Source organism: Abrus precatorius, unplaced genomic scaffold (assembly GCF_003935025.1).
Source record: "Abrus precatorius isolate BTA unplaced genomic scaffold, Abrus_2018 Scaffold6, whole genome shotgun sequence".
Lineage (NCBI taxonomy): Eukaryota > Viridiplantae > Streptophyta > Magnoliopsida > Fabales > Fabaceae > Abrus > Abrus precatorius.
Genome location: NW_020874406.1, coordinates 24,533,436 through 24,560,872, shown reverse-complemented (window position 1 = coordinate 24,560,872; position 27,437 = coordinate 24,533,436). Strand labels below are relative to the sequence as shown.

The window sequence follows — 27,437 nt, the reverse complement described above, 5'->3', positions numbered from 1 at the left end:
AGTTTGTTAGTATTTTTTGTAGTTTATGAAAATGAGCAATTCAATTTCATTTTTGCTCCATACTTCCATAATGTTCTGGCAATGATTTCTGTTCCAGACCCATCCAAGGCTCCCAGCTCATATTTCTAGATGCTATACATTTAAATTGGGTTTTATTTGAATAATGGTTTTGTATTTGTCTAGGTAGTAGGTACTTAGCTTGAAATGTATATCACAATGGGCGAGAGCTGCTTCGATTATCTTTTAATAATAAGCTCTTTCTATACCACTTTGCATATAGCTGCTTTAATAGTGGTTGCAATAGATCATATGATAAAAAATCATGCTGACATATAGCGATGCTGTAATAGTAGGAAACTGACATACTAATTCACATTCTAGATGTTCCTTCAACCGGACTATCACATCTTACAATTATTGAGAAATTATAAAGCAACAAGCCAATTCTTGTGTCAGGGTCCATTGGACAGGTTGAATGAATGGTCGTAAATTATCATCCTCATTAGACTGATTAGTCCGATTGGGTTCTGACAACTATGATAAATGGCACTGGTGATGGGTTGTAGATCCGTGAACACTGGTATTTATAAACACAACTAATTAAAAGTTTAAGGTGTATCAAAAAAATAATAAAGAAGGAGATCAAAGCTTGTGCTAGAGTTATCTTAATACTTTCTTTTTTTAACTTTCAATTGATTTAATTTTGGACACTGCTCATGTATGAAATTTTTTGTTTCTTTTGGGTTTTGGTCATAGGCTTTTTCCATAGGTAAAAGCAGCAATTGATTTAAAAACTTTTGGAGGTTGTTTTTCACTACTTTTATGGAAATTAAAAAAATTTAAAAGTGGCTTTTGAAATTTAATTTTTAAAATTGACATAACATTTCAGATTTTTATTTTCAGAAAAAAGGGTGACGTGATTAGAAAAAAGTTGTCAAAACTTGTAGGCCGGGCCACCAATTCTTATGTCCACCAACTCCCATCACAGTCCGTTTGCAACAGTAGTTTGGGGTCCTAACCCACAAAGTATAGGCCACTAAAAGAAGAGATCCAAACTTCCCGGTGCTTCGATTCCAGCTGCAACTGTATAGGTTTCTTAAAAAAGTATATTATATTAATTTGTACGTGCTTAATCTTATACTTCAGTTCACTGTGAATAAATTTAGGGTCGTTATCTTAAGTAAGATTTCCTTTTTTGCTTTCATTCGTTTTCTAAGTCTAAATTCCCTCGCGTTTTAGAAAATTTCCTTTATAATCAAATTATACGAAAAAATATTATATAAATAATTATCAATTCCTGACATTGTATGATTTATAACTCTCTCTAATGTCCACTGCGTCAGTAGTCCAACGGTTAGGATAATTGCCTTCCAAGCAATAGATCCGGGTTCGACTCCCGGCTGACGCATTACTTAATCTTTATTTCCAAAGAATCAAAATTGCTTAAGCGGAAGAATAAAAGCGTTGTTTATGATTTTTTAAACTTTTATATCATTTGTGACAGAAATATTTTATCTTTACCAATTATATTTTTACTAGTTGGAATCCGTTTGACTATATCCGTTTCATGTCTTTTACCTTGTCGATATTTGTAACTCACATATGATTATGTTGATGTGAACATAATAATATATTAACTTGATTTGAACTGCAAATCTTGAAGTTTGTAGACTCTGTACAAAAACGGTTTGGTATTTAATTTTTTTTGGAAACTATCCTTGCTTGTCTGTTGTAACAAGTTGCCAAATAGGTTAAGAGAATATTTTTGGTCCCACTATTTTTTAAGTTATATTTTCTCCTCATGTTTTGGTAACATTTATTTTAAGAAATAATCGTTTTTCTTTAAAAAATATTTTTAAAATTTAAAAACTAATAATTGTTTTTCTAAAATGAGCTGAACTAGACTCTGCTGAAAATGAAAAAAAAAAAAATGGTCTGTTCCATGTTGAACATCAATGTGATGTTGAATTCTATTTACATCTAAAGTTAACTCGTATTTCAATCAGTGAAAATAGATTATTTGATCACGGACTTTTCTCAATGATGCAACATGCAAACATCTAACATGGTAATGTGGGAAATAATACCTTATACTATAAGCAAAAGAAAAGAACCAAATCAAACATGAAAAGCAAGCCTAATTTTCACTTTTTAGTCAAGGGGTTTGCCTTTCATGGCTAAGATTGCATGGTTCTCTATTTTGTGTTGACATTATGACTCACAGTCGCAGTGCTTTGCTTTAGGGTTGACTCAGCATTAGAGTCATAACAAATAAAAAACCAAATTAGCCATATTTCTTGTCATTTGGTAAGCTATGGAATTAAACCTTATGTGATTCATTGATGAGTAGTTTTTTTCTATTTAATCTTTTTTGGTAACATGATGAATAGTTTTTCAAGTGACTAATCTTGGCTCATCATTGTTGTTGTACTTGTGACTAATCAGGATCAATTAGAATTCTGCAGTTACCTTCAGTTAGCAGTTAAGTTTAGCACTTCAAAAGGCACTAAGCTGTAACTTTCCTTGTCTGGAAATAAAGAGGATCATATTCATTTCATTTCAATAGTAATGCTTTAAATAGAAAGGAGCCGATATATACAACTTAACATTCTAGTTGGTCCTTGGAGGGGGCTACTTGCAATTATTGAGAAATCATAAAGCATCATGTCGATAATTCATTTTATAAGTGGTTGTTATGCAACTTAGCTACCTTACTTCTCATAAAGTGTTTGATATCTGACACACCAGAATCCTTTTAAAAGTGTATCATCCACTTGTTGTGTTACCACAGCCACAGGATACAGATGACACAATTATTTGTATAATAATGTCCGAGTAAAGAAATTTTGATGCAACCGCATATTCAGGAATCTATTAAAAATCAGGTTGATTCCACTTGTGGGTTTGGCAACAACCGTTCTTCATTATAGATTACTACTAAAAATAATGGATTTTTATCACAAAGAGAAAGTGAAGCTTGAACTAAATATACCCCACTGTATGTTAGAATACAGGGTGAAGCTGTTAGAATTGAAGCATCAAAGGCCAACTTATTTGGAATCTCATTAAAACTTTTTAACACCCTAGTTCCTTGAATTACACAAGAGGAAAACTTTGCTTCTTTTTCACCATCTGCAAATTTTTATATCAGTTTTCCATCTTTCTCCTAGAGACATCTTCCACCATAACCTGCATTTCTGAATAGTGCTTGCTTTATATCTTCCGGGCTCATACAATTTGTCTGCTCTACTGCCTAAGACCATGAGAACAATAGGTTAAAACAGGGAACTAAAATGCTTTATTTCAAATATGTAACAAATGTTGAGGCCACTTAAATATGTTATAAACCTCTGAGCAAGATGCTTGCATTGAAAAATCATTGAAACTGCTTATAACACACTGGTGAATCTCAAGGCCTAATGCTTCTAAGGTGTTCACTGTTGACAGCAGTAATCCTGGCTTTGTGGCACAGCAGATGCTGATCCTTGTGTCTTGGTCTCTTCTCTCAACATCAAACTGCAAAACCATTATAGCACATATTTTTAATGTAAAAACATTATGCATCGGTTACTTCTGGGGTTTGACTGAGTAACTAGAACTAAACCATACCTTGGGGGAATTTCTTACCATTACTTCATTTGGCTTCAGCTCCTTAGAAATGCCCAAAAGGTTTATCTGATTAGTTCCCTCCTCCATCTCTTCTTCTTGCAACTTACCTATCCTTTCTAGAAGCTCTTTCATGTAATCAATGGTATCTCCAAGAATGGAGGTCCTGTCCATCTGTCAAGTTTGTATTATCATGTTAGTTCAAAGGTTAAGATCAAATCAAACAACAAATGCAAGTGTTGGTAAAAAATAATCATGAAAAGACCACCTACTGGAGAAAGCCAATTTGATTTCTATTGATTGAGACATTCATAAAAAGGATACCATATGACAAGGTGAGAATGATGTAAAAGAAAAAAAAGAAAACATTATATTATATCTTTTGAGTTACCTTGCTGATCTTAGGGACTATTGACCTCAGCATGGAAAGGCGATCATTCAAACGCTTTCTTCTCCTTCTTTCTGCCATGAGATTCTTTGAAGGCTGCCCTTCTAGTTTCTTGGATTTGGGCCTTTTCTCTCCACACATGCCCATGTTGAAGACCGGAATCTCTGTCACTTGTTCCTCAATTTTGCAGCCACTTTTTGTTTGTTCCAAATTCATGTTATCGCTACCCAGAAAGCCAAACTCTTCATCCTCCATTGAGGGATTATCTTCTTGAGGTAAAAGTGGTGCAGACTCATCATTCCTAGTGTATGATGAATCAAGCTCTGGCAATGTGAAGCCATCAACAAAAGGGTATGCTGTTTCACTTCCATAAGGACATTCAAATCTTTGGTCTATTGGAGTCGAAAATGCAGCAAATGATGGATTCAAAGTTGCTAAACTTTGGTTCTCATCAAAAGAGTCAAAGCTCCAACCACTGGGAAGTAACTCATTCAAGCCAGTGGACAAAGCATTCCAAGTGTCTTTTCTCGGAGCAAGTAGTTCATCAAGAAAACCAAGTTGAGAAAGCTCCATCCTTGTTCTTCTTTCTTTCTCTCTCTCTCTCTCTCTCTCTCTCTCTCTATTCCTCTTCCCTAGTGTCTAGAATGGAAGTGAATTGTGAAAAGAATAGGCAAATAGAGAAGGCTTGATAAGATGAAGTTGAAGCAAAAGGGAAGAGTTAGTTTAAATAATAGTGTAATATGTTATAGCCTAAAAGAGGGTCCATTCTTCATCAAACACCTATCATTACAGAATGTATTACAGTGAAAAGTCTAGTGAAATAGCACCTAGAGGTAGCCTCGGATTAAAATGGAATCTCTTTCTCTTTCTTTCTTTCTCTTTTCTCTCTCACTCTCAAGGTGAATTAATGTCCTTTTCACCGAAATAATCACCCAGACAGAATTTGTATTTAATTCCCATTCCTTGAAAACTTTGACCCACAATTCTGTCTTTAACGAAAATGGGTGGAATTAGCATCATAGATTGTCAGGTACTTCTTCCATTTTTAATGCAACCCCTCACTCTTTCATGTTCAAAAAGAAAATAATTCATCTCTCCTTCCCATGATGCTTTAAAGTTTAGACTCCACCTGATACACAATAGTCAATAATTTTGATTATTCTATAGAATTTTTAAAATGCTATGTATGCACTACTTAGAAATGTGATAATTTGGAACATTGCTCATTTCATTAACAACCGTTGCATGCCTTTTTTTTTAAATTTCTCCTTGTTGATCAGTTTCCTTCCATGCCAGCCTGTTTTTTCCTTAAATTTTAGCCGGGGACTAAATTAAAAGTGGGCCAAGTTTTAGCATAAATATATTTTTAGGAAAGAAATTTATTGATTTGAGTCTTTTTTGTTTTGTTTTCATTTATTTTATAAATTTTATATCTTTAAAGAGGAAAGAATAAAAAAATTGTCTTTTTCTTTTACCACATTTAGTGGTTTCTTTAATCAGTTAAAATTTATATCTAGAGCTAATTTTATTATGTGTATCCTCACACGGTATAAAAATACATGGTTCCAATCATTCATTGCACCGTAAAGCTTATTTCAGGCTTAGCTGATAAAATTTCAAGTGTGGTACGGAAATCTGGCCTTTTGAACTATGTAGGTCCAACATAAGTTTACAAGGTTCAGAAATTTTCACTTGAAAATCTTCAATGTTCAACAATTTTCACCCACTCCCCGAGGCAGAGATGAAGTGTGTGATCACGTTGGTAGAACTAGAAGTACTGCTACTCACTACTACACGACAACTTATACATACAACAAGCATGCATGGGTCTGGATTTTGTGAAATCACGATACAGTTCAGAGTGAGAACATGGTAATGAGCAAAACCATGTTCATTAAATCATGAGCTTTTTAACTTAAAAAAATGTGAGTTAATAATAAATTAAAAAATATATAAGCAAAAAAATCGTAAAAATTAAATAGTCAATTTTTTAAGACTAGGTTGCTCATGTTTAACTCTATTCTATCCCTTGTTATTCGATCAAACCCACGCTTAAAGATCTAATAAGGATGCTAGGTAAATTAACTTGTTTATTACTTAGCACATTCACATCCAGATTAGGTGACCAAATTGCTTTCTCAAATGAATGATATTATATCCTATTTTGTCAATAAGCAAATTACATGTTCATATTTCACCAGTTGATCTCTGATTTGGGTCCAGACTATTATGAACTACATAGGTTGTCATATAAAGTTAAAATTGCTCATCTGTCAAAATCAGCTATGATGCACCAAAATTGTGTCTAGGCCCACCACTGATTTTTTATTGCGTAAATGTAATGGCAATTCAATATTTTGTGCTTTGTTGGGTGGTAGACATGTTAGAAAACAATGGTGGAAGGAGAAGGAGAATTGGGTCGTAGCTGATGATCATTGATGTGCATTTAATGTGAACAGTGATCATGCAGCCCAGAGTCTGCATTCTTGGTTGAAAGCAATTCATCAGTTCTGAATGTCTGATATCACATTATGGACTAGTCCTTCTTTTAGACCCTGAATTGGTTTGTGAGGGGCATTATTGTATCGGTTCTTTCCATGGAAAGATGCGAATTGTGAAGGCTGTGTTTATCTCACTTTTACGCTTGATGTTTATTCTTTTTGTTATAGTGAATTCATTGTGGCTAAGTTGAAATAACTAAAAGAAAATGCTATTAATTATTCTTACCCTTCATTATTACCACTAAAATACTTATTTTGCTTGATAATTTCTTTTCTATTATAGATTTAGATGATTTATGCACTTTTTTTTTTTCTTTCGACATGCAAGTGGGAGCCATTTATACATTAAAAACATATTAAAGAATTTTTAATTATAAATTTAATGCATAAAAGTTAAATTATATAATAAAAAAATAGTTAAATTATTTTTCATAAGGACTTTCTTTAATAACGGATAAAATTTTAAAGGTTGAATGTAAAAATATTTGAGTTAACAAGACTAGATGCAACCCATAACTTAATAAAAAGTATATTTCATGTATTACAGCGACATGAAAAATTTAACAACCAATATTCTAAATTTGAACATAATACACAACCTCGATTTTAAAACAACATTTCAACAATTGAATGTTGTCACATCTTTTGTATTGTTTTAAACATCATATAACACACACACATGTATATATACCATCAAGAGAGAGAGTTTAATTCCAGTTTCATTCGTGCTAATACAATAGAAAAACAGTAACCATGTAATGTTCATGATTGGAAGCATATGAAAGCGCAATCCTTCCATCCTTAAAGTAATAAAAATTATTAATATGCGTGTCTTAATAAAAATAATTATTAGAGATTTTCCTCTCATGATAATTGGATATAATTACTACGTATGTTTAAATATTTATTATAAATTTTTTATTTCGAAGATAAATACAATTTTGATAAAATTTCAAAGTTAATATTAGATGTATTTTATTTTTGTTCTTCTGAAATAATAAATCAATGATTGTTGTGATATTAAAATTTATAAAAAAATATAATTAAAAGTCATATCCATTGTTAACCTTTTGCCCAAAAGCAATGCCCTGTAAGGAGATACTATTAAGAGTACCATGCAAACCTCCACACTGAAGCTTTTCAATATATTGGCAAGAACATTTTTCAAACAATTTTATAAAAAATACAAGAAATACTAATAACATATTACACACTTTTAAACACTATTATTAGATAAGCAAGATTATAAATAAGACTTATAAAATAAGAAATGTGATTTACGTCATTTCATAAATATCAATAGATTTAAGTTAATAATAAGTGTATTAAAAATATTATTAACATTCATATACCAAATAATATCTAGAGAGAAGAGCTTAAATTAAACAAGTTTTAAATAAATACTATTTTCAAAAAAGATAAAACTTAAATTTAATAATATAATATTATTAGTATTTTTTAATTAAAATTAATATCTTAAGTCATTACGATGAATATCGATTATGATTTAAGAATAAAAAAAACACATAGTGATTTACATAATTTCATTACACATCATTCAGATATATAAACCAGCCCACATACATGACATTCTCCATCATAGCATTCCTATATTTTTAAGACAAAAGTTAATTAAATAGCATCTTGAAAGTACTATTGGTTAAAAAATAAAAGTAAGTATTTATCACATAAAAATGTTTAATATTATTTATTAATAATTAAAATTTTGTTAAAGAATTTTTAAATTATCAGTACCTTTAAGAAGCACCTTAACAAGGCCTACTTTTAATAAAGAGAAAAAAAATGCAGGCATACACAGAGTACGGTGCTCTGTAAAGACCGTTAGGGAAACTGCTTTTCAACACCAAGGCAATAAATTATAAATTATTTTAACTAGTTAATATATGTAAGTAATTTATTAAGTTAAAAAATTAATAAAAAGGCTAAATTATCCATTAAGAAAAACTATTTAATAAGTTTTATTTGTTCAAAGATTAAAATGGGTCTAATATAGTTGAGTACATTTTGAATACGTGTCACCCTCATTTAGCCACTTAATTCTTGAATATTTAATAACTTTAATTTTTCCATCTTCCAATAATTAAATCATTCAGCTCTAGTTAATTAACTTGGCATGTTTTGCCACATTAATTTGCTCCTCATTTGGCACCACACCAGACACCTTATGTATCTGTCCCTTTTACTCTCTTTTTTCACATTACCAAAATTCGTATCTGCTGTCATTTTTGCTCAATTTTCCTCTTAACATTATCAAAACTCGTCTATTTCTACACTTAGAGGCTCTGTTATTCACCAGTACTCCGCATTCTATAATTTTTCTTTGCATGCATTAACATTTTTATTTTTGTTTTTTTTCATCCGCCTGCATCAGTTATAAAGGAAAAAAAGAAATCAATAAATTCACTCGGAGTTAAACAAGTGATGGTAAATCTATAATTTTATAAACTAGTAAAAACTGACACAATTCATAAATAATAAAGTTATTTAAACATTTAACGATGGGGAAATTCTTAATTTGGTACAAAAAAAGGGGCAAAATTACCTTATCCTTTTTTGAATATGCATTTTAGTTTTCCAACAAATGATTAAAGAAGAAAATGAAACTAATAATTACGGATGGTTCGATAGCTTTAGAGGATTATTAAGCATGCGAGATGTGAATTATTGAGATGTTAAGTGGGTTAAATATGACATTAGTGATTGATGAGGTTGGATAAATGAAAAATGATGAAAGTGGGGGTCGATGGCTAAAAGGAGATGATGGTGACGGAAATAGCGAAATAGGAATGGACGTGACACGAGTCTTGTGAAAAGGGATGCATACGTAGTTCAGATAACAAAGACATAAGCACACAAATAAGCAAGCAGCGCCCACAATATTCAATATCCCCTTCAAAACCGCTATCTTTTGTCCATTTCCTATGATTTTTGGACCCACTCTCGTTCATGCAGATCAATGTACACTACTCTCTAGACACCTCCTGTACTTTTTTGCATGCAAGATGTTCTCCATATTCCTTTCTTTATTTTATTTATCAATTCCTCAACATCAGAGACATTCAATTTTTAGGATAATGCTCAACTCACAAAGTTTATATCATCTCCTTTAATAATCTATTTTGTTTAAGCTTTTTCCTTTCACATTTGTTTATGTTGTTTCTGATGATGGCTCTCTTGTGACAACCAAAACGTTGTATACATACAATACATCCTTGTTAATTATTTCACGTTATTTTTGTATGCCTGTTGAAAAACAGTTTCTTTTCTTCTCTGTTTAGTTAGGTAAATTGAGTGGTACATTTTACTGTAATGATGCAAAACAAAAATGACGTCGTGAAACAGACATACTAAATTTATAATTCTGATACGTTTAATGTGTTGGAAAGAAAGGAAATAAAATGGGTTAAAGAAGTAAAACAAATCTATATGTCTTAACTCTTTCTTTTCTTTTTTTTTGAAGTTTACTTATCTGTGTACAATTTAATTTCAATTTATATAAAAAAGTTATTCATTTAATTTTCTTAATTTTATATTATTTTCTTTTATTAGACCAGTTGTTAATTATATATTAACTGTTGTGTATCCGTGCAACACTTGCGTGCTTGATGTTACCTTTTGCAGCACCCCAAACATACGTTTAGGAGTTTCAATTGGGATTCTAAGAGTTTCAATTGAGAAAATGTGATTGAGCAACAATATGGCTATAGTAAAAAATAAATGTTCTATGACCTTGTCTCAGATTGAGAAATTTTAACATTAGTTTCATCTTTAAAAAATAAATATAATTCACTGTTTAAAGCTAATTTAAAAGAAAAAAATAGAACTAAATATATCTTAATATCAATAGTATATATTTTTTAAAAAACTATAAATATATTTTAGGTTGTTGATTCACATGTTCAATAATTAATACTGATAGTATATTAAGAAATTAAATTTAATTAATTCTAAAAATTAAACTAAAATTTGTAAGAATATTCTAACTTAAAATTCACTTAGTGGCATTGAAGATTGAGGGAGTGAGGGGTGGGTAGCTGTTGCCTATTTTGGGAAGGTGTGGTATGTATTTTGTGGGGCAGAGACACACTGATATATGGTCGTTGGGTGAGAGGACTCATCTGATGGGTCCAAGTCCAATCCCATTTTCACCACAGTATAATGCCCCCAAATAATGAGGGCAAAAAGTGCCATAAAAAGACGAGATTTTTAACTAACATTCAGCAGGGGACAAACCCATATCCTTCAGGGTCTTCATTCCTCTTCCAACTCCCTCCCCTTTTCTTTTCTTTTCACAATCAGTTCAATTCAGATTTTTGTTTAATTTAGTTTAGCATTTCACATATATATTTGGATTTTCTGGGATATGATGATGTATATTATTGAATTCTTTGGCATTGCCCTCTTTCTTTGATATGAGGAAAAATTAGTCATCATAGGAGACGGAATGGTACTAAATAATGATAATAAGAACAAAATGAATATATAATATAGATGCATATGCAACAGAATAGAAACATTTGGGTGTCAATAATGGTTGTTCTATACTCTATAATTCGATATAGTAGCAACAAACAGATGACGACAAGTATATGTCTATTCAATTTTCCTTAGCAGAATTTGCGGACTGGGCAAAGTTACGAGGTCTTGCCTGGTCGGTCTGCAAGTATAATGCATTTGTATGTATGGTCGGTAAAGTAGGAATAGGATTGTCCTCTCCCCAACTCTTACTTCTAAGAAATTATGGAGACTATTTTTATAATTATATCAAATCTACACTTAAGTTTTGATATATTAATTCTTAACTGTTATTAAAAAACTGAGTACTAATTTTTTATAAAGTTTATGTGTTGACTGTTATATTTTTATTCAATAATAAGAATCATCGTAATACTCATTGAAAATAAAATCAATTTAAACTGAGAGAGGATTCTTGTTTCCAAACTTGAGCTTTGTTCTGATGGTGCGATGAAATAAAAAGAAAATAAACAATTAAGATAAAAAAAATATGGTAAAAATACATGTGAAGAAATATATTATTTAGATGGAGAACAATAAAAGTGAAAGAAATAAAGAAAATTATTTGTATTTGTTTAGATGAGTAAAAAATATAATAAGAAAACAAACAAGTTGTATGAAAATAAAAATGTGGAATTCACTCTGCTTGTTTCTCTTTTTTTTTTTCCACAAAAAGTTAAAGTAACCAAACAAAAAAATTACACAAAATAATCCTTTTAATTTTCTCTCTCTCAAAATTACTCAATCCAAACAAACCATTATTTTTTTTAAACAAAAATAATAAAAATTTTAAAATGAGATTAAAATAATTTCAGTATGATTTTCAATGTCTTTGTCATTATTTGTTCTTTAACATGATATATACTTCTTAAAATTCAATTAATTATAATTGTTTAATAAAATGAATTTTTTTAGTTAAAATGTAGTTTTGAATATTTAGTTGATATAGCAATAAGATGTAAATATTATTAGGCAAAAAATAATTAATATTTTTTATTTCTTAAGATGTTAAATATTTTAAGACAAATAAAAATAATAAAAAGATATATAATATAACAAATGCTATAAAAATATTAATTAATGAATCAATAAATAAAATTTATTATTTAATACAGTGATATGACACATTAATTATTTCAATAAAAATATATTAGTAATATATCTTCTTAAAAAAATAACTCTTTAACCAATTATTGATAGTATTTACTTTATTATTATGTGTATACTAGTATATTTTAAACATGCACTTGATTTTTTTGGAAAATATTCTTTTGAGACTACTAAGAAAGAATGCTAGTTTATTTCAAAATATAATGTTTTTCTTATAAAAGATTATATATAATGTTATCTTGCTGTAATTTAAATAATAATAATAAAAAATGTTTGTTTTAATTAAGAAGAGAAGTATTGCAAACATTTTTTTAATATATTTTTATTTATCAGTTGAAATTTATTAAAAATTGTAAAATATAAATAAAATTTATTAAACTAAAAATGATACTCATAATTTTGATCAAATTTTAATTAATGAAAAAAAAAACTTTTAAAAAGTGTTACTGCCACTTCTCTTTTCAAGTCTCCTGCTTCATGAGAGGTCTACGACCTGTAGAACAGAAAAAAAGACATTTCAGCTTTCTAGTTCCGATGGAAACTGAACACAATCCTACATACATTATGACATGTGGAACACACTTAGGCAGTGAGCCACTCACTATTCTACTCTACAAAGGCTCTCCATAGTTAAAATATTAATATGGTTTTTCTTGAATACATAAGAATTAATATATATAAATACTATTAAATATTTTAATAAAAATATAATTTATTAATTTTTAACATATATTTTTAGGCATATGTTTAAAAATTAATATTAATAATTTTACAATTTTTTATTCTTAATTCTTAAAGTTAATTTTAAATAATTAAAAATAATATTATTATACTTTTATGTTATTGATTGAATAAATATTTTTTAGATAAATTTTATAGAAACGGACATAGATAAGATATATAGACATTTCATCTGTTGTTTTTAAAAAATGAGGAAGTATATTTATTATGAAAAAAAAAGTTCTACAAGTTTGACAAGAGACTGCAAACGCAAACATTAAAAACCAGATAGCATAATCAAAAGCAATGCACACTTGTTATATGCTATCAATCATATCTGTTAGATTTAAATAACCAAGGCTACTCGTAACTTTTAATTAAGAGCACACAAGAGATTGCAATTCCGACACTCAAATTCATGGCTACAATCACATGAAGCAAATAATCAAAAGCAGTGCATAGTCATTATATGCTGTCAATCATACATGTAAGTTAAAATATTTAAATAACACAGACTACTTATAACTTTTAATTAAGAGCACACGCAAGTGATTGCAACTTGCAACACTCAAATTCATGGCTACAATACGATGCCATGAAAGAAAAATGAAAAAAGTGAACCAAGGGAAGGCAGCGAATTAAAGTAACCTGCATTAAATGGAAAATATAATGAAATGTTAGTGGCAATATAAGAGAATTTTATATGAAAACCCTACATTGCTGGCTAATGATGAGAGTAATGTATGATTAAATTTCTATATATAACATCATCATATCGAGGTGACTGCTAAACCAAAAGGGAGATAGAGTTGAAGAACTCGCCATTTAATCAATAAACTGAAGTCAAGGCTAAACATGTTAATGTGTATTTACTAAACTTTATAAAAGTCAACATTATACAACTATTCTTTTTTCCACCTTTGGGTGATTCCTTTTTGTGTGTAAGATGAGCCAAATAGCTGAATACCGACCACTAAGACCTCTTGAAAATGCTATTAACACAGGGTAATAATCATGATCATGCCTAGCTAATGATTGCATCCAATTTGTTTGGATTTAGTTAGGACTTTAATGCTGATTCAAAATGGCTTCCGAGAGATAAACCATTTCACACATGACATTGCTTATACCCCAATTGAGTTTTTGTATTTAGCTATCATTTCCATTTGTTTTCTTTGCTATATAGTGATATTACATTTGGAAGAAATCTCCGATCATTGTCACTATCGAATAATTCTCATGGTTTGAAACTTTATAGGCTTCTAGCTACTCATGAAAACGTAGCTTCATGTGGAGAGACATATCCAAGCCTTCAACTATTTATATCGCTCGCTTTATATCACATCGAATTGAAACTTCTATATGTCTTTGTATACTTGTTTGCTTTCACCTGACACTAAATTACCAAATCAAACCTTAGACATCATTGCCATATGCTATGTCAAAATTCACATGCCAGATTTGTTTCCACAGAATGTGTTGAAAATGGGATGCTCCATTAACTAAATTCCAAATATGAGATCGTGATCATTAGATTCCCGCAGTTTACTTGCATTTGCATCAAGAAAACAAATTATATATGTGCAGTTGTAACTTCTGTTCACAGTCATAAATTCATACACGAAATGGATTATCTCACAGGTGAAATTTATTAACATTTTCATTCCTTTCTATGGACCATAGAGTTGCAACCAATTGCAGCAAAAGTAATAGAGTATAAAGTGGGTAAAAAATTCATATACATGTTGGATTTATGCTTTGATCGCCAATGAAATTTTAAAAAGATATAAATTATAAACCATGTTATGTGGTGTGATCTAGACTTTCTTAATTAAAGTATATTATTGTCTTTGACTATCCTAATTTGTTATTATAATTTATTGAATAACCAGTTATACGGTTATCCATGCACATAATTTGTTTCTTCTGAGTCTTGATTAGATTGGGTATGGGAGCATCAAGTTGTAAACTACGAAAAATTCCAGGACAAACACTAAAAAACCTTGCTGGAAGCATCCAAAAGAGACAGGGGCCACCCAAATCAAATTTTACTCATAACTTTTCCTGACACGATTTACATTAATTTGGGTACAGATAATATATATATCTAAAAAATTTTATAATCAATTTAAGCCTTTCATTTAATTTATATTTAACATTACAGTGAGATCTAAGTTAAAATATATATATTTTCGAACTAAAATAATTGGGAATGCCATTTCCATTTGTAGAGATTGCGGAATCTAACTCATTCCAATCCAGTAAAGGGCTTTGTTTTTTCTATTAGAATAATGTGAGGAGAATATATTCCCTAGCTCATCATAATACCTTATTCATATATGTTCAAGATGTTTATGAAAAAGATTGTTTATTAATTAATTAATTATTTTTTTATTTTTGCGATGGGTGAGGTCTTTGATCGAATCAGACTAAGACATGACTCCTTTTTGTTTTTGGATCAAGATGATTAAGACAAAGCTTTCTTGGTTTTGGTCAACAAGCATTTGTCCTTAAACAAAGGCAGAAGGCCTAAAAGACGAGAGCCAGACAAAGCTAAGCTCGCCATTCAAGTTGGGCCGAAAATTATATTCTGAGTTAAGCCCATACTGAAGTAGACAAATTTGGACAAAAAAAAAACTAAACTACCATTATGTTGACTAAAAAAAATGAACCCACCTAGCTAGCTAGACAGCATTGCTTGCAACACCAATGAATCATGTTTCATGGCTATCTTTTGACATTATCATTCTCAATAACGTCTTTGATATTTTATTAAAAACGATAATTTTGTTTGGGATACATTAAATAAATATTCCATTGTTGTCTACTAATCAATTTAGACTTCGAACAATTTCTCACACACCAGATTCATTTAGTGAAAAAAGGTGACAAATTAAGGAAAGAACACACAAAGCTCGTTCAACACTTGACCTTGATTACATATATTTAGAAGGACAACCTTATCCACGAATACATTGTCCAATCCAATCAAAGCAGGTCAATCACTGATGAGTGTCTCAACTTATCGATAAGTAATTAACACTACCGACTAATTAAAGATATACAAAATAATTCCTTCATTTTTTCTTTACTTGTCACTCAAAGTTATTTTAGATAATTTTAAAAAAAACTAATTAATATTTAATTTATATAAAATTATTATATAATTTTCAACTTTATTCTTACTTTGATTAATCACAACAAATTTATTTTTAACAACAATATATCTTTTACTCTTCTCTACTATTATAGTATCATATATATAAAATACGTGTACTTATAAATATTTATATATTTCTCAAATAATATTATATATAAATTGTAATTTTTATTTAAAATATAAACTATAATTTATTTAGTATTTATTAATATATTATATTTGATTGGTTTTATAATGATACACAATTATAAATTTTTATGTTTTTTTTATTTTTATAATATATTATAATGATTTATATTTATAATTTTATTAATTTTTTATTTTTTCACTTGATTTATTAATATTTATTTTTTTATGTAATTTTCATCTTTGATATAAATATCATCCGTTAATAATTTTATAATATTTTATTATATAGTTTTTATAATTAATTTTAAAGACATGACTAAACTTATATATATATATATATATATATATATATTATTGTATTTGAGTATATGACTTTTTTTAATTTAGAGTTAAATTTTAAGAATATTATTTCTTATATTTATGGTTATTAATTAATTATTGATATTTAATTAATTTTTTTGACACAAAATACAAAAAGTTATTATTTAAAAATAAATTATATTTTAAAATTATTTAATTATATTAAAAATTTATCATTTTAATACAAATTATTTGCATTTACAGAGTTAAATTAAAATAATTTCATCATATATATTCATATATATATATATATATATATATATTAAAACTATAAAAAATATTTTTAATTATTAAACTATATGTGTATTTATTTTAAAATAAAATACTTGTATATTGGACAAGCTACTAACTAACACTAGTTCTTAATTATTTTACACATTTAGCATAAGATGAATAAGTAATTATTACAGAATTCAAAATTAATTAGGCAAAATCATAGATCTCTCGGTAACTTACTTGGACATTAATTTATAAAATATATTTTATTTTCAATATCAAGGGTTAATAAACAAAATTAATAAATGGACAAAGTTAATTAATTAGAGAAACAAGAGTTGAAATTAGAAATTAGATAACAGTTATTTCATAAGACTAGGGAAAAATTTAAGGCTAATATGCTTATGAGTGGAAGACATTATGGGTTTTAGACTCTTTTTTTTTTACTCGGGGAATTAACAAGTAATTCGAAACTTTTCACTGTGAGATTCTCATCCCCTGCGACTTGTCTGAGAGTGTTGAGTTTTGCTGCAAATTATAACATCCAAAGTACAACAACAACATCATACAAAGAATCTTTATCACCATTATTTTTAACTAAGGAATCTGGAATGCCAATATTGCTCTAAGATTAAGGCACACACTAAAACTTATGCAAAAATGCACAGCTTCCGCTTTTCTGTCTGATGTTCTTTGGTTGCCAACTAAAGCTTAGAAGTAAAACAAACCCAAAACTCACAAACTTGCTAGTAGGACAACACTTAATTATTGTTTTGTTGTTTGGGATAAGAAAAATTTTCTAAATTAAAAAATTATGTTGAAGGAAGTTACATTTACGAAATTGTGAGGGTTAGAAAGGAGCCTAAAAATAGGTCTAAAGAAGTATTAGAAAGTTATCCAAAACCTTTTATTAAAAATGACACGCTATTTTAAAGGTTTTTGTCTCCTCGTTGATTTTCTTCTAAAATTGTTCGAAAAATAGGATTGACAAGAAAATATTCTAAGTCCACAAAACTGAAGGTTTTTTTGAGGAGTTTCCAAGTCACTGACACTAAAAACTGCTCGAAAAACAAGACTGACAAGAAAATATTCTAAATTCACAAAATTGATAGCTTTTTCGAGGAATTTTGAGAAGTTTCCAAGTCCTTGACACCCAAAAACTGCTCGAAAAATAGGAAATTGTCAAAAAATGTTCTAAGTCTACAAACCTGGTTGAACTTCAGTCCCTCCAGAATTGCTTGAAAAACAGGAAGTGGTCAGAAAATATTCTAAGTCTACAAACCTTGTTAAACTCCAGATTCCCTCCAGAATTGCTCGAAAAATAGGAAGTGGTCAGAAAATATTCTAAGACTGACAGTCTAGTTGAGCTCCATAATTGCTCGAAAAATAGAAATGCGCAAAGAAAATATTCTAAGTACACAAAATCAAGACAAGCTCTCAAAACTCCAGAATTGCTTGAAAAGAGAAGTCAAGGAGAAACTATTCTAAGGCCATAACACTAAATGAGCCTCTTAGATTTTTCTTAGAAATACTTGAAAGATAGAAAAACAAAAGTCTTGATAGGTCAAGTCATTGCAAAATCCAAAAGCGGTTAACGGCAGTCATCAACATTCACTACTACGCAAAGGAGATTGTAGACGATAGCAGTTACGAAAGAAGCCCTAACCAACAACACGATCAAAAGTAATCGTGGATAATGAGTATCAACAGTTGAAGGTAGTTATTAAGAAGTGCCCGCAAAAGGAGGAGAATGGTGGTGGTCTTCCTGACTATAAATACTCCAAAGCGCCATTTTACAAATGGATGACTTTTTGTACCCTGACACCACACCTAAAATTCTCTGTACGCTGAAACCCTGCACTGCGCCAGACACTAGCTACAAGGAGACTCACGGTGGCCGCTGTCCGTTGTTGTGAGGAGTTGTACGTTTACATTTACCTATTTTTACATTCTTGCACATTTATCTTTTTGCAGTTTATTTTCAGCTTCTTTGTTGGCTTTTGTTCTTTTTTCTGCAATTTGCTTTCTATTTAGCATATTTCTGTAAAAAACTTCTACGTTGTGATTCAGTTTTACATGTATCATATTCATTATTCTTACTAAAGTGTTTAATTTGTGACGCCTATTTTATTATTACGTTAACAACACACTTAAAAGAATTTAAAAAAGATCTAATCCAGTCTCCAAATTAATTTTTGAATTATTTATTTACAAACTGTCATTGTAAATATTTGTATAAAAAGTGTTATTCTTTTGTGATACGAGTGGGAGAGTTAATTTTTAAAAACCTAATAAGATCAATTAAACTACATTTTATCGTGAAAGATATAATTGAATGGATTTCAACCCAACAGCGCTGTAAGTTTAAGCAGAAATGGGATGCATTGTAATAGTTAAGTGACGAAATAGGAAAAGAAAAGTCTGACATGAAGAAGAAAATGGAACAATGAGTTTAAGACGAGGATGATGTGTTTGTATCTAAATCGTCCGTGAGTTGTTTTTTATAAGAATAAATGGTTAAGATTTTACAAACATGACCACACTGCAGTTTTTGCCAAAAGGAGAGGATCTCAATCCAAAAATAGGCTCTTTTTTTTTTAAATAATATTTTTTTAAAATAAATTATCAAATTATAATATTTTTAAAACTATTTTTTTAAAGTCACGTGTTATAAGTTTTGTCATGATTTTAACGAAAATTTTATTTTTAAATTTTAAAAAATAAAATTTACCACTAAAAATATAAAATTTATAATTTTTTTATTTTTAAAAATAAGTTTCGCTAAAAAAATATGAAACTTAAGTGTGTCAAATTATTATAATTTTATAATTAAAAAAATATTTATTTTAAAAATAAAAAATGTTTCGCAATGGTGAAATTTTACCCGTGTCAAACTAGAAGTTTTGCTTTGCAATGTCAATTTTTTTTCACATAGATTTGCCATCCATCTCGCAAATTTTTTTTATTTTTTAAATAAATATTTTTTAATTATAAAATTATAATAGTTTGACATGCATAAAAATTTTAAAAATTTTGTATTTTTTATAGTAAAATTTATTTTAAAAGAATAAAAAATTATAAATTTTATATTTTTAGTGACAATTTATTTTTTAAAATTTAAAAAATAATTTTTTTAATAATTATGACATAATTATAACACATGGCTAAAATTATTTCAGACAGATAAATAATTTTAAAAAAGTTATAATTTGATAATTTGTTTTTTTAAAACATTATTTAAATAAAAAAGCCCCAAAAATATCTGTTTGTTTAATCGTTGACCCTGAGCTCTGGGAATCTGAATTTTCATTTGTGTGTTACCAAACTGATAACAGAAGAAGAGAAAGAAAGAGTTGAGAAGCAGAGAGAGAGAGAGAGAGAGAGAGAGAGAGGGAGAGAGAGAGAGAGAGAGAGAGAGAGAGAGAGAGAGAGGGAGAGAGAGAGATGTCAAAGCCATGGCAATGGAGTTGGACGCTGTTCATCTTCTTCCATCTCTTTCAATTATCCGTAGCCATTGACTACGCGTGCAAACCACCGCACCACTCTTCATACTCATTCTGCGACCTCACTCTCCCCATTCACGCGCGAGCACGCGCTCTCGTTTCTCTTCTCACTCTCCACGAAAAGATCCAACTCCTCTCCGACAACGCTTCCTCCATTCCCCGCCTGGGAATCCCCTCTTACGAGTGGTGGTCCGAATCCCTCCACGGCGTCTCTCTCAATGGTCCCGGCGTCTCCTTCAACGGCACCGTTTCATCCGCCACAGACTTCCCCCAAGTCATCCTCTCCGCCGCTTCCTTCAACCGTTCTCTCTGGTTCCTCACCGCTTCCGCCATCGCCGTCGAGGCCCGGTCTATGTTCAACGTGGGCCAGGCCGGCCTCACCTTTTGGGCCCCCAATATCAACCTCTTCAGAGACCCCCGGTGGGGCCGTGGCCAAGAGACCCCCGGCGAGGACCCTATGCTTGCTTCTGCTTATGCTGTTGACTTTGTTAGAGGCCTTCAGGGTGTTCGCGCAATCCAAAACGCTGTCATTTACGATGATGTTGACGACGACGACGGTAATGCCCTTATGGTGTCTGCTTGTTGCAAACATTTCGCAGCTTATGATTTAGACATGTGGAAACAGTTCTCTAGGTATAACTTCAATGCTGTGGTGAGTGTTTTTAGAATATAAAACGTTGACGTTTCATATCTTGTGTTTTTCTAATTCGTGCATGATAAAATATCAGTAAAAAAATAAGTTTTTATAAGAAATTGTAGGATTTAATTACACCAATGCATTGATTTGTTTTTAGTTCTGCATTTTTTTTAATTGTCTTACTTATGTATAGATAAGTATTATCATGTGTAATGTTGCACGTGTTAGAAAAAAGTGATAATCGAGAATATAAAAGTGGTTGAATGCTTACTTTATTGAGTACATAAGATAATTGATAGGAAGGTGTTTTTAAATTGGTATGGTGTTAAGTGAGATTGGTTTTTTTGTTGGTTGTGTGTCTGTTGTAGGTATCGGAGCAGGATTTGGAAGACACTTATCAGCCGCCGTTTCGTGGCTGCATTCAGCAAGGGAAAGCAAGCTGCTTGATGTGCTCCTACAATGAGGTTAATGGGGTTCCTGCTTGTGCTAGTGAGGATCTCTTGAGACTGGCTAGAAACAAGTGGGGGTTTAAAGGGTAAGACTTTGAGGGACTTTGGAATTCATGTCATTGTGAAAATTTGAAATAAAAAAGAAAAGAAAAGAAAAGACAAGGATCTTTTGTTGATTATCAGGATTGGTGGTTTTGATTTGAGTATAGGTACATCACCTCAGACTGTGATGCTGTAGCTACGGTTTATGAGTATCAGAGGTATGCGGAATCCGAAGAGGATGCTGTTGCTGATGTTCTCAAAGCAGGTCCTTTTGTTTGTCTATTTAAACGAATGTTTTCTTTGCAGCAACTTTATATGAATTGGATTGTTTCCAAGATTTTTTCAATTCATCAGTTGATTTTTTAGGTGTGGATATTAATTGTGGAACCTTTATGCTTCGACATACTGAATCTGCTATTGAAAAAGCAAAGGTGAAAGAGGAAAATTTAGATAGAGCTCTTTTCAACCTTTTTTCTGTTCAACTGCGCCTTGGATTGTTTGATGGAGATCCCATAAAAGGCAAGTTTGGTAAATTGGGACCAAAGGACGTTTGCACCCTCGAACACAAAACACTGGCACTTGAAGCTGCAAGGCAGGGAATTGTATTGCTGAAAAATGAAAAGAAGTTCCTTCCCTTGAATAGGAATTTCGGTGCCTCCTTAGCTGTCATTGGCCCAATGGCAACTGTAACTAAATTAGGTGGTGGGTACTCAGGTATGATTTTCATATTGGAACATTGCAATTTTCCTATCTTCATTGATTGTTTTGTTTAATTTTGCTTGCACCGTACACCCTTGGTTAGGTTATCCATTCTTCGAAACCCTGCTCTCCAGTGTCAATGGTATATGTAGCCAGGATGTTCAAGCTGAAGTACTAAATATACAACTATTATGTTGTTTTTCCTGAAATTCAAAATCTATTTTCTTGCTATCTTGATTGTTTGATCAATTGAAATAGTAAATATATAATACATCGTATTCAGTGAGAAGGAAAAGTTTTCCATTGTAAATTATAGACCTATTTTATTGATTTCCAAATATCCCTGGAAAAACATTGATGATCACAGTGTATACATTGATGATCACAGTGTAAGGGACTGTTAGGAGTTTCTCAGTATCTTTGCTAATGACCTGTGAGTACAGACGCTTGTTCTCATATATGATTTCGTACTGAATAATGTAGGAATACCTTGCTCCTCAACAAGCTTATATGATGGACTTAGAGAGTTTGCAAAGACGATATCACATGCTCTTGGTTGCCATGATGTACCCTGTGATTCTGATGATGGTTTTGCTGAGGCTATTGATATAGCAAAACAAGCTGATTTTGTAGTTATAGTTGCTGGGCTTGATGCAACTCAAGAGACAGAGGATCATGATCGAGTTAGTCTTCTCTTGCCTGGTAAACAGATGGACCTGGTATCCTCTGTTGCTGCCGCTAGTAAAAGTCCAGTTATTTTAGTTCTTACTGGTGGAGGACCCCTTGATGTCTCTTTTGCTGAAAGAAATCAACAAATCGCAAGTATTCTTTGGGTGGGGTACCCTGGTGAAGCTGGTGGAAAAGCACTGGCTGAAATTATCTTTGGAGAGTTCAATCCAGGTAAGTATGGTTTATAAATGGATATGCTGCCATACAATGGCATCTATATATATTGTGAGCATTTGAAATTAGGATGAGGCTCTTTACACTGCTAGAGTCCTAGTTGTTAATTTACACTTTCCGCTAAACTACCTTCAATTGCATTTTTTCTAAATTATCCTTTACGTAAACGTGAATAGAGAAATAAAAATATTGCTGAGGTTTTGACTAAAATGAAAAGGCTATGTAATTGAGTGCGATTCTGGAAATTGCAATAAGTAGTAGTTCAGAGGAAGTATAAATAGACAATGAGGATTTTTTTTTAACTAGGTTAAGGCCTAATTAGAAACTAATTATTGACATAGGGTAGGTGAAAAATAATTTATTACTAGAGCGTAAATTTTGCCATGTGGCAATCCGTCCTAATTTTTTATATTTTTTTTATCTCAACATGTAAGACTCAAGTTCACTTAATTTATAAGGTGCCTCGTGGACTTGTGTCTTGAACAATAAAAATTGTGTAGCTTGGCATGTGACTGCATATTGTGGGAGGCGCAAGTCCCTGTTACATGTCCAATATGTGTAAAACAAATACCTGCGTGTGGGCCATGTGCCAAAACCTCATGAAAGTGTCTATGCAATGCCGTACTAGGTTCCACCTACCCTCAAACCTCCACCTCTGTCCCTCTCTCATGGCTCCCTCATTCCCTCCCTTTTTTTATGTAAGTCCTCCCCCTCTACCTCCCTCCCTCTCATGCACCTCATTCTAGCCTTATTCCAAGACCTCCAATTATTTTTTCCACTCTTTAAACACAAGTCAATTAATTGTTTTTGTCTATTAAATTAAAGAAAATTGCATAGGCCATAAGATCACAGTCAAAGGCAAAATGAGATCATTTAAATAATACATGGTGTTAGTTATAATTTGCTTAAGAGAAAGATAGCCAAATTAAATGTTTAATCCAATCAAATAATTTTTAACATGTCATACATTTCTGATATCTCCAAATAAGAACACTTATATTGCTCTAGAGATATTCAATGATGACGTTTAATGCATGATTAGTGCTTTTGAGCAATAGTACTGACAAATCATCAATGGATCCTTTCCTAATCACTTGGATCTCAGTTCTCATCTTCACTGCATGCTAAACAACCAGCCTTGTCCCCAAGGCTTAAAAAGAAAAGGCTTCTTCCTTATTCTCATCATCCACTTTAATAGCAGTCACCAACCTCAACTTATTATCCCTGCATTGGTGTAGAGGATGGAATTTCTCTCCACATAAAAAAGACAAACCTTTGGCTTTTATCTCTGTAAGTTCCTGATAAGTTAAATGTCGCAGTTCCTTATCTTTTCCACAGAATTTTCTTTGATCTCCCTCATTCTTCCGCCTTGTTTACACCAAAGCGGAAGCCAGATCTCTGTTTTGGAAGAATTTCTTTCTTACTAATTGAAATTCTCATTTTCTCCACTGATTTCGTCGCGCACAACCTCTATATCTCTGAGAGAAGCCTCTCTTCCATACACCCCATTCTCTCATCCATCTACACCAAATCATTTCACAATCATGTTACTTGTTCCTCCAATAAATCTACACAATCAAAAACTCTAGTCATTGTCAAATGATCAACTCGCTGGCCTCATGGATCTTCCTTGCTAATGATTCGATAGATCAGGCCAAAATGATAGAACACCAATTAATAAATTAATAAAACATATGGAACAAAAATCACACACAATGCAACAATACACTTGCTGTCTCAAAGACAGTCATTACGTATGAAATACTTGAATTTAAAATTTGCTTTGTCAAGTCTACAGCAGAGTTTTAACCATCAAAGTTGGTATTGATGCAGCTGGAAGGCTGCCAATGACTTGGTACCCTGAGGCATTTACTAATGTTCCCATGAATGACATGCGCATGCGAGCTGATCCTACACGTGATTATCCAGGAAGGACCTACCGATTTTATATTGGAAGTAGAGTATACGGATTTGGGCATGGTTTAAGTTATAGTGACTTTTCTTACAAGTTCTTATCAGCTCCAAGTAAAATTAGTTTGTCTAGAATCATCAAGGATGGTTCTAGAAAAAAACTGTTGTATGAGGTAGAGAAAGAGATTTATGGAGTTGATTATATTCAAGTTGATGAGTTGCAAAATTGCAACTCACTGAGTTTATCAGTGCATATTTCTGTGACAAACCTTGGTGATTTGGATGGAGGCCATGTTGTAATGTTGTTCTCTAGATGGTCAAAGGTTATAGAAGGCTCCCCGGAGACCCAACTAGTTGGATTCAGTCGTCTGCATACAATTTCTAACAAATCTACTGAAACAAGCATTTTAGTAGATCCTTGTGAACATTTCAGCTTTGCAGATAAGCAAGGAAAAAGGATATTGCCATTGGGCCTCCACACTTTGAGCGTAGGGGATGTAGAGCACATTGTTTCAATTGAAATTTATTGATTGCTTGTTAGATCTCAGTTGTGTAATTTATTGATGGGTTGACATTTTACTAAAAAGTTTAAGTATAGATATTATAAAATTCAAATGTCTTATTTTTGATAAAGAAGTGAAGAGAGAAGGTTCTATTTCCGGGTCATGGTCACTGGTCCCGGTGAATATTCTTACTAGAACTTATTAGTGATTATTTGGTTTTAGAAAACAAAACAAAATCACAGATTTGTGATTAAAAATAAAATAAAAATATTTTTTGAAATCAAAGAGTTCATAAATGAATGACTAATAAAGGATGTCATGAATCGAGCATGACACGTTATTCGTAACAGTTTCAATTTTGTATTAGGTTCTTTTTTAGGTATGACGAAGACATGTATTCTTTTTTTTCTCAAGGACATATTAAACACAAAAAGAAAAAAAAAGTAACAATGAATGAACCATCACATTCAATGTGTAGTATGAATGATATGATGCAAAGAAGAAACTAATAATATGATGTAGAAAGTAACAAATAAAGGAGTAAAGTAACTTAAAAATAACAAGAATTCAATAAGGTGTAACCAATAAGTGCAAATAAACTACGTAAAAAATGGAAACTAAGTTGGTAATAGTTATTTGTTTCGTTTAATTTTACAGTTAACATATAAAGGTTTATAATATGTAAAACTACCAATCTAAATTACAACAGCGTAGTCTTTCCTGAAACAGTTATGTTATTTGCACGCTAAAACTTTTACATTATTATTATTGATCAATAATTTCAATTACGACTCACCAAATATTTATTTGCACTTGTTCATTATTGTAGAGGTTACGAAAGGTCACGTAAACCCAACTTAGGGGTCCAGGCTTGAATCCTACTTTGAGTTTGGGGTGACAAATTCGGGTTTATTTAAGAAGTATATATTAAATGTCTTTTTTGTTTTTAATCTAATAAATGTTTAATTTTTCTTTTCTCCCCAAAATTGAAGTATGGTGAAGACCAACAATGCATGTGTTCTCTTGCATAGCCATGAGTGTAGTCTATGTATTGCACTAGTTAGCCTCTTTTTAATCTAATAAAAGGGAAGAATCTAACCCTAAACAATGGAGTAGTTGGAACTTTTCTTAACATCGATATTAATCAATTCTAATTAAATATCCCAGCTCTCATCATATGGTCAGTTATATATGTTTGTCTACCTCATTGAAGATTGTGGCTAGCAATTAATTGTTTATAAAGTAAGCAATTTCAAAGCCTAAAAGAAATTATGTAAGCGATTGGGTTTTGAGGAGTTGGTGACTCCAACTCCAACTCCAACAATATAATAAATTTATTTATGATAACTTTAACCGAAATTAAAAGAAAGAGGTAGAGTGAGAGAGAGTGCATTTGGGTAGCACCTTATTATCCCTATATCATTAGTTTAATAATAATAATTCCCTTAATTTCTGCCGAAGAAACTCGCGAATTGGTAATATGAATCCTAATACACCCAACATAACGGTAGCGGTGAGAATATGTTGAAGAATGTGATTATGTGAATAATGGAAACCCCTTTACTGATTATAATCGCCATTGTCTCTTGAGAGTTGAGATCTATCAGTACTGTATATATATTTTTAATTTATATGAATTTAATAGGAATATAATCGCATAATTTAATATAGCTTATATAACTACTAGAGAAAAACCAAATGCTTAGAATTCTATTTAGCACTTAGCTTGTTAAGGCAATTGCAAGATCATTGCTCAGCCCTACCGTGTAAAAATTACAAAAGAAATGCACTTTAAGTTGTTCTTTTTTGAATGGGGTTTTGATGTGCTTACTTTGCCAAACATCAACGATCACAATTTCAAATCTCGTCGTCATGCTATTTGGAAGTTTTCGTCACTAACAGTCAATAATCAAAGATCAGCATCTCAGCGGTGGAAAATTCAAGCGTCCTTTTCATTTGGCTTTGTGTATTTTTCTGGTATATTATTTTCAATGAGATGAAAAATGAAAATGAAGCGATTCTCATTGGCATAAAGGGATTTGAAATTTGCAATCCAATCTTTGT

General features: G+C 31.0%; 2 protein-coding genes and 1 non-coding gene across 4 annotated transcripts; 2 read left to right on the top strand and 1 right to left on the bottom strand.

Annotated features, from left to right (window-relative positions):
- Positions 1-1,336: 1,336 nt before the first annotated feature.
- On the top strand, positions 1,337-1,408 carry TRNAG-UCC. The gene has a single exon. It is a non-coding gene; the product is annotated as a tRNA-Gly (tRNA).
- Positions 1,409-3,143: 1,735 nt separating this feature from the next.
- LOC113869811 (transcription factor bHLH93-like) lies at positions 3,144-4,567 on the bottom strand. Of its 2 annotated transcripts, none has more exons than XM_027506294.1 (4): positions 3,998-4,567; positions 3,610-3,780; positions 3,349-3,516; positions 3,144-3,253 (listed from the first exon to the last, which is right to left on the bottom strand). In XM_027506294.1, the coding sequence occupies exons 1-4, from the start codon at positions 4,565-4,567 to the stop codon at positions 3,167-3,169; spliced, it is 996 nt and encodes a 331-aa protein (XP_027362095.1). In that variant the 3' UTR covers positions 3,144-3,166. The 2 variants fall into 2 exon arrangements, with proteins under 2 accessions (XP_027362095.1, XP_027362096.1); XM_027506295.1 differs by having other exon boundaries at positions 3,628-3,780.
- Positions 4,568-20,022: 15,455 nt separating this feature from the next.
- On the top strand, positions 20,023-25,487 carry LOC113869134 (probable beta-D-xylosidase 6). Its single transcript, XM_027505296.1, has 7 exons — positions 20,023-20,086; positions 20,167-20,881; positions 21,235-21,401; positions 21,525-21,622; positions 21,724-22,071; positions 22,540-22,956; positions 24,793-25,487. Exons 2-7 carry the CDS (start codon positions 20,171-20,173, stop codon positions 25,398-25,400), a joined length of 2,349 nt encoding a protein of 782 aa, XP_027361097.1. The 5' UTR covers positions 20,023-20,086; positions 20,167-20,170; the 3' UTR covers positions 25,401-25,487.
- Positions 25,488-27,437: the final 1,950 nt, after the last annotated feature.

Excerpts from the sequence above, each read along its gene's own strand:
- LOC113869811 (XM_027506294.1), bottom strand. The coding sequence starts at position 4,567 with ATGGAGCTTTCTCAACTTGGTTTTCTTGATGAACTACTTGCTCCGAGA. Across the intron at positions 3,781-3,997 it reads TAGTCCCTAAGATCAGCAAG|ATGGACAGGACCTCCATTCT; the intron begins GTAACTCAAAAG and ends CAAACTTGACAG. Across the intron at positions 3,254-3,348 it reads TGCAAGCATCTTGCTCAGAG|GCAGTAGAGCAGACAAATTG; the intron begins GTTTATAACATA and ends TCATGGTCTTAG.
- LOC113869134 (XM_027505296.1), top strand. The coding sequence starts at position 20,171 with ATGTCAAAGCCATGGCAATGGAGTTGGACGCTGTTCATCTTCTTCCAT. Across the intron at positions 21,402-21,524 it reads AACAAGTGGGGGTTTAAAGG|GTACATCACCTCAGACTGTG; the intron begins GTAAGACTTTGA and ends ATTTGAGTATAG. Across the intron at positions 22,072-22,539 it reads ATTAGGTGGTGGGTACTCAG|GAATACCTTGCTCCTCAACA; the intron begins GTATGATTTTCA and ends TGAATAATGTAG.